The 7,941-nt window shown below is 39.6% G+C and overlaps 1 protein-coding gene across 1 annotated transcript in view; it reads left to right on the top strand.

Moving 5' to 3' along the window:
• Positions 1-784: 784 nt before the first annotated feature.
• Positions 785-7,941, top strand: part of pax8 (paired box 8) — a 12,749-nt gene continuing 5,592 nt past the window's right edge. The window contains exons 1-8 of the mRNA XM_034709025.1: positions 785-1,001; positions 3,048-3,126; positions 3,219-3,377; positions 6,190-6,355; positions 6,478-6,675; positions 6,845-6,921; positions 7,192-7,317; positions 7,739-7,914. Coding sequence (XP_034564916.1) covers positions 3,066-3,126; positions 3,219-3,377; positions 6,190-6,355; positions 6,478-6,675; positions 6,845-6,921; positions 7,192-7,317; positions 7,739-7,914 — 963 coding nt within the window. The 5' untranslated portion in view covers positions 785-1,001; positions 3,048-3,065. The remainder of the gene's footprint in view (positions 1,002-3,047; positions 3,127-3,218; positions 3,378-6,189; positions 6,356-6,477; positions 6,676-6,844; positions 6,922-7,191; positions 7,318-7,738; positions 7,915-7,941) is intronic.

The raw sequence follows: 7,941 nt of genomic DNA, 5'->3' as shown, positions 1-7,941 counted from the left end.
TAAAGCTGAATTTCAACAAAGCAAGATATGCTTTTAAACATCCAAGCAGATGTGATCAACTTAATTTTAGATTATCGTTTGTTGAACTTCAATACTGCAGTGCCATTTGATTTCAAATATTACCAAGTACTTGTGCCCGAATTTGTTCAATAAAAAAAAAGCCTCAATGGAGCACCCAGAGGTGCAACTAGGCCCAAGAAAGGAGTCACTGTATGAATCCAGGTGTTCTATTGTAAGTAAGACTCAGTAGACAAGGAGTAATATGTTCATTTTTTGAAGGACTAATACTAGGGTTACCAGCTTAAATGAGAAAATATATTCACTGTCAAAGCGTGGAAATAATATTTTTGGGCAGTAGGAATACTATTTAACTCGTGTAGGACCTAATGAGACAGAGGGTAGTTCATTTATTTCAATTTTCCTATATGAGGAAAAAAAGAAAGAAATACTCATGAGATCAGTGCCAGGTTTTTGGTCTGTTCATCTGTCAGGTGTGTGGTCTACCTGTCAGTGACGCATTTGCATCGACTCAAGCACAAAGTGTGTGAACGCAGAGCTCGGACCGTTGGAATAGGCTGCGTCGATATTTGACGTCTTGAGAAGGTTGTGCACGCATGCACGCAAGCACGCACGGACGCACACACAGACATAAAGTCCAACTAAAGCGGGGTTGTGACTGTGGTTGTTATTTTTTCTCTCCTGTATTTCTGTTTTCCATAAAGACACGCCCTCTTTCTCCCTCTCCTCCCCTTCTCCTCCAATGGCTGCAGGGCTCCGTCCTCCGCGCAGCCCCGGTTGGATAAAACCTGGCTGAGTGTTGGCAGTATACACACACAACACAAGACAACACAACACATCACACAGCAGCCCCTTGCCTCTTTGAGTACAACCTGGACACACGCACACACTGTGTATCACACCGCCGGAGTGAGCCATCATTTGGATAATATCACGGTATCTGCTGGGGGACGCTTTTTATCTCTGAGCTGCGTCGCTGAAAGGTAAGCTGACATCATTTTCCGTTTATATCCATTGTTTCAGAAGCCAGGGTGACGTCTTCGCGGCATGTCGGCAGCATGCCAGCGGCGGTTTAAAAAGGATGCTGAAATTATCTTAAAAATCACCCACAAAGTCTTTTTGAAGAAATGTAGACTTCATTTGGTGCTAGATAAAATAAGCAGAATTCTCCTGTTTTTCATAATGGGGGTGCAAAGGTGTGACTCGGGTAGTAGTTATAGGAAAAGTTTCTCAAAAGCAGTAATGATAATTCTGAGTTACAACCAAAAAAAAGTTTAATTATCGTGACGTATTTTTAAGAGTTCTCTCCGACAGCTTTACTTCTATTCATGAAAAGACCTTCATGTTCTTTTCTGAAGTTATAACCCACAGGTATGCTGTAATACACGTTTTATGTCCTATCATCTTTTTAAGAACTTTTTAAATCGCTGATAACTTACAGAGAGAAGTACCAAAAAGCCTAAATCTCCTGTTAAACATATTTAAAAAGCCAAAACTAAAACGAGGATTATTACCTTGGCAGAAGGTGAATTTCGACTCTTCAGAATAAAAGCGAGGACATAAAGAATATATTCAATAATTCAGTTTCTTTGAGACGTTTCAAAAGGTTGCAAAAAAGCTACATTACACTGTGTTGTTCACTGTTGCAAAATAAGCTGAAAATAAATGCAAAATACTAAAGCTAGTTGCACAATTTCTGGGGAAAAACCGTGAAAACAGATGTTATAGTACCTAAACAAACTTAATAAACACTTAAATCATTGCTGACACGTTAAAAATCATAAAAATGTACAAATGTTTTTTTTTTCTCCTGTCATAGAAGCATTCCTCATTATGAGAAATAGATTATCTTTATCAATAGTTTATAAATTACTGTGGACATTTTATATAAATGTATAATTTACATAGATTTATTTTAAAACCAAGAAGTAAAATCCTGGTGTCTGAGATTTCCAGTATGACATTTTTTCACTCCATTTGCTTTTATTTTTTTTAAGTAATTTGAATTTTAAAATATTCTGGGTTATTTTTTGTGAACAACCTTTAAAACAATTTAAAAACAGCACACATACAAAAAAGTTTAGAAGAAATCTGAAGTCACTCCACATTTTCATTTGGTTATTGATGCCAGTGGAGTTACCTCACACACATAAGCATTAAAGGACGACAGCTAATGAAAGCTGACTGTGCACAGTGGGGAACAGTGTGGATGTTATTAGCTTTAAACCAAACACTTCACAATGACTTCTGCTGTCAGTCATCACTAAACCCACATCCAACAGTCTGTGACCGTCTCATGATTATTCGGTTCATATTGAAGGATCAACCCAGCAGGTGAAAAGAAAACCTGCTTAAAACTGCAGCTTGGAATCAACACAGTGAAACTGATCATTATTGTGAATATCTCTGAGTGCTGCACTGTGTTAAATGGTAAAATGAACATCAGATTCTTCCAATAATTGCTGACAATGTAAATGATTACATTCAATATATTTGGCTGGATGAGTGGAACACGATGGAGCTTGAAACAATTCTTAAATATGAGGAAAACTAACATGTAGGGATGGTTTTTGCAGTCTTTTGACAAAGACTTAAATTTTTTATTATGTGTTGAAATCTAAACTTTATCAGTTGTTTCTAATCTTATTTAATTCCATTCCTTTACAAAAAGAAAGAGGCCAATAATTGTAGATTAAAGTCTGTTACACGTTAATTTATTTTGCTAAGTTGTTTTGTCATCAAATTTAAATTACACCCTTAAAATAAATCAATTTTTATCAAACATTTATTACACCTAGTTTTTCATTTTTCAACACCAAAAATGAAACCCTCTCCCAATAATTGTATGATGATTAATGAGGCCAGTCAATCTTTATTACCAAGCAGTCAATGAAATCTGCTCAGAACAGCAGCCTTCTGGTTAGGCCGAAGAGAAGGCAGAATTATAATATTTTACAAACACTGGTCACTCAAATTTTTTTTTTAGTATATTTTACACAGGCCTGCTCTCTTGAATTGTTCAATTGCAGTTCTAGATAAACAACCTGATGGACAGACACAAGTCACCTGAAGTCGATATTCAGCTGTATTTCCCTGCCGAGAGCCACGGTGAGCACCAGCTGAGTGTTTGTTCAGTACCAGCTCTCAGGCGTCACACATGACAAACAGCCACTTTCATAAACCTCTGTGTTCTCCTGCAGCGCATGCTCGACGGTGCGTTCAGGAGCACACTCATGCCAGACGAGGCAGGCCAGGGAGTAAAAACACTTTAAAGTGGGGCAGCGTGGAGGAGAACGTGACGTTCAGCTGGTGGAGCAGAGAGCAGAGACTCAGGGAAATGTCCAGCAACAGTGGGAGAGGTAAATATACAACACAACCCTCATCATATAACTTCCACTTTTCCAATCCTCGTAATTATAGGCATTGTGGATTGAAGTTTGGAAAGTAATTCAAAAAAAAATTTTCTTCATAGTACACAAACATTTGACAAGTGCTTTATGTTCCTTACAACTCTTTCTTTTAAGTTGGAATTAATTAATATAACATCAAATATATACGTTTTTAGATACTGACTTGATTCTCAAAACTGTATTCATATTTCATTTATATTTAAAATACAAAGATTCAAAAATGTCCCTTTGCTTTTTTCACTGAAAAGCCAAATATCAACCCTTTGCTCAGACAGCGAAAAAAAATAGTGACAGCCTCCTGGTTGCACTGAACATAAAAGCAGATCTCAATGTTCTGATGACAGTTTTACTGAAACCAGCTCAAATATCAAATTTTCACTTTGCTTACAGTTCAGCATGTTATCACAATGTCAGCTATTGAATCATAAGCCACATATCGTGAAATGTATGGTACCATCTGGGTTCTTGCTAACATATTACCTCAGTTATCATCAAGTCTACACCAATGTCATGAGAACAGCTCTAACAAAACATCTGCAAAATAAATCCTCAGAGGAGAAGTTAAACTGATGAATCAGTGTAGTGTCAATCTAACACAATGTAGGGTGAAAACTACATTGATAACACTGTAAAGTATTTTCCAATGCTTGCATACTACATGTAATCAGCATTTAATTACTGCCATTACTGCACCAAAGTATGAATCATATTACCCACAGTTATGGAAAACTGTAGCCCGGCATTTTGGGTATTTTTACAACTCTTTGAAGTGTGTCTTGTGAGAACAATAGCATCACATAAGTTTGACAAAGATCAACGAAGATGAGAAAATACAAGCCAAACACTTGAGGTACAATAACACTGAAAGTTTTTACAACAAACAGTACAACGATGAGGAACTTGAAGCAGAAAGCCTACAGGCTCTAAAAGGCTGAGGGAAAAACTACAAAAACAACCATTTACAACCAACCAAATGAAACAAATAACAGCTCTGGGCTCTCTATAACCGTTTAACAGGAGAACAGGGCTGATGAACAAAATGGGAGAGAAACCTTCTACACTCTTCTTCTGTAGTTCTCACCTAGTTTCAGTCACTGTTCAAGTTAAAAAAGAAATCAGTGTATTTACAGGTGCTGTTGATAGTTTTTGAATCATTAATTGTAGATTAAGTTCGATTTGTTTGAATGGTAGTCTACCACATTAACTAACAAGTAGGCCTGTTTGTGGAAACAGAGTGGGAAATAAATCAGATTTATTTCTGTCAATTGTATCATTCTGTCTTCATTTTCTATTTATTTATCTATCTATCCATCTATCTAAAGTTTTTTGGTCAATTCTAGTTTAGTTTTTTGTTGTTCTGGCAGTGTCCACGCACCATCCGCGTGCACATCTCTCTCTCTTGCTCCCTCTCTCGCTCTCCTTGCCCCCCCCTCGGCTCTGCTCCGTTTTAATATCCTGCAGGTTGATGAAGCTTGGCGGGGAGATTTTTTTCCACACTCCGCTGGCAGCGTTAATAGAGGCTCCCCCTCCCTCACCCCCTCCCCCCTCTCTCCCCTTACCTCCCCTCTCCCTCTCTCGGCCTCGTCCGAGTGTTTGAAGTGGAAATGAAAGCTGGGGAAAGGCTGAGAAAGAGAAGCGTCTCAATGGGTTAAATTAAAAGCGATGGTGTTCTTGCAGAGTCACCACCGTGCAGTCCATGGAGATCATAGAGCTGGCGCGAGCGCCTTGTCGGCCGGTGTTTACGAATTTGTTCCCCTCTACGTTCTTTTAGTGGAGCAGCTTTTACAGACCTCTCGGTGTATTATAAGTAATGCAATGTTTTACTGCTGCAAAACTGCTTCATATAACTTATTTAAAGGTCAATTTAGTGTGCAGTGTCTGGTTATCACATTTTTTGAGTCATTCTCATTTTTAGCATGTTAACAGATAAGCATCCTGACGCTAGTAATAACATTGATACGGAAAATATTGCACATTGCTATGTAGCCTACTGTGCCATCGTATAGTGACCACTTTTATGTTGAGATGAGTATCTGCTCAATATTTTTGTAAATAAAAATGAGTATAAAGATTTAAGTTTAATACTTACAAAGTGAATGAGTCATATATTTCAGCAGAAATGTACAGTACAGCTACTTCACTATAGAAAAAACCTAAGACAAAAATACAGATTAAATACCTTTGGAATGGTTTAACGTGTTCTTTCGTCTTAATAATTCATTACCTTTGATTTGGTAAAAGACAGTGTCTTCTCTTGTAAATATCATATTTAACTTTAGTTTCCTGGCACAGAAAGCCCTCCTCGCTGAGGCACACTGAGACTTGTGTTACAACCATGAGAACAAACCAGGGTCTTAAAGACTGAGAACAGGCTTGACAGTATTATAATTTATAAGGAGGTAAATATCCTGTAAAAACACAATAATGATAATAATAATCTTTTATAAAAAAAAATATATGCTCTGGCTCAACTCTGAAATTACAATTGTATGGTCATTTTTCTTCTCATTACTCAAAATATAGATATTTTGTGATCCCCGAGGCTAACACTTAACCACTCTCACATGATTTGTCTTTCCTGTTGCTGTTTTTACAGGTACTGTTCAACTGTTTGAGTGGTGTTAAGTATTACCACTGTAATTTATCCATCATCAGGTGATTTTGTGACCTCTTTAGGCCTCAAAAATGTAGTGAGTGACGCTGGTACTCACTGTCTCCAGTTCATGACATTTAGCAGTGTTCATCCCCCCTCCTCCCCCAGGTCATGGGGGTCTTAACCAACTAGGTGGAATGTTTGTTAATGGTCGCCCGCTTCCGGAGGTGATCCGCCAACGCATCGTGGACATGGCCCACCAAGGGGTTCGGCCCTGTGACATCTCACGGCAGCTCCGAGTCAGCCATGGCTGCGTCAGCAAGATCCTGGGACGGTTAGCATCTTACTCAGCTTCCTGTTAATGTGTTCTCTGACCCCGCATAGCTTGTTTGCTTATGGAGTAAAGACTCAAAACTTTTGATTCAAAGTAAAACCTCTTCTATTTTTTTCTTCCAGTTACTACGAGACAGGCAGTATCAAACCTGGTGTGATCGGCGGCTCCAAACCTAAGGTGGCCACCCCGAAAGTTGTGGATAAAATCGCAGACTACAAAAGGCAGAATCCCACCATGTTCGCCTGGGAGATCAGAGACAGGCTGCTGACAGAGGGAGTGTGTGACAGCGACACAGTGCCCAGCGTTAGCTCCATTAACAGGTGACAAACTGAATTATGAATGAAATCCTATAAGAGGTACGAACAGTCCATGTGGAAAGACAGGATGTAGATATTAAACTTCTAAACTAGGGTGGATTTAGTGCATCCTCTCTGAACATTCACTTGCTGTGATTACTCTTGTGTAAATGTTTTCTTCCTTTTGTCTCAGAATAATTCGAACAAAAGTCCAGCAGCCGTTCAACCTGCCTCTGGATGGAAAGGGCCTGAGTCCTGGACACACCTTAAGTGAGTTTTTACCGTTCACAAACACAAAAACACACACTCACACGTATATCACAGGCCATAACATCCAGCATGATCACATGACAGTGGAGGATTAAGGTTAAAGATTAAAGAGCAGGCTGGTCATCCTGCAGGATTAGGTGCATGGCGTTGGGGTAACAGGACTAAAGTGAGATGTAGACAGGATCATTTCCGCTCTCTGTCTCAAACCTATCCGTTTGTCTCTCTCTCTCTCTCTCTCCCTCTCTCTCTCTCTCTCTCTCTCTCTGACAGTCCCCAGTTCGGCAGTCACTCCTCCTGAGTCTCCACACTCAGACTCTTTGGGCTCCACCTACTCCATCAGTGGCTTGTTAGGTATCCCTCAACCCAGCGCCGAGGGCAAGAGGACCCACGATGACAGTAAGAATTAGATCGTTAAACAACACGCCGCACATCGGTGTGACTTTCATTAACTATGGCGAGGCGCTGAGGGAAGTTCATCAGACATTTATGAACGTCGAAGATGGAGGAGGGCTTTGTTTTATCTCCTTCATGTTCTTGTTAGGAACAGCAAGCTGAAGGCATTTTAAATAACAATATATCTCATCTTAGCAAGCTCGAAAATACTTCACATTAAGTGACATATTTGGACGATAATTTACCTGAGACTCATTAACAACAGGTATTCTGTTACAAGCATGAGCAAGCATTAAAGAAAAGGCAACAAAGGATTCAGATCAGTCGACTCAAATTACAACATCACAGTTTAGAGTGTTTGTTCAATGATTCACAGTCTTGTCAGCATGTCAGAATGTTTATGATAAACCCTCGTTTCTCTCAGGTGATCAGGAGAGTTGTCGGCACAGCGTGGACTCTCAGGGCAGCGGGGGCGTCCCGAGGAAACAGATGAGGGTGGATCACTTCTCAGCAGCCTCGCAACATCTGGACTGTGGGTTCGATCGTCACCACTATCCAACAGACTCATTCTGCGGCACGTCCAGCAGCAAAACAGAACAGGTACAATCCAAGTCTTTAATCAACATG

The sequence above is a fragment of the Notolabrus celidotus genome, chromosome 19, assembly GCF_009762535.1.
Source record: "Notolabrus celidotus isolate fNotCel1 chromosome 19, fNotCel1.pri, whole genome shotgun sequence".
NCBI lineage: Eukaryota > Metazoa > Chordata > Actinopteri > Labriformes > Labridae > Notolabrus > Notolabrus celidotus.
Note: the sequence above shows the minus strand (reverse complement) of the source record. Positions and strands in the feature narration are given on the sequence as shown.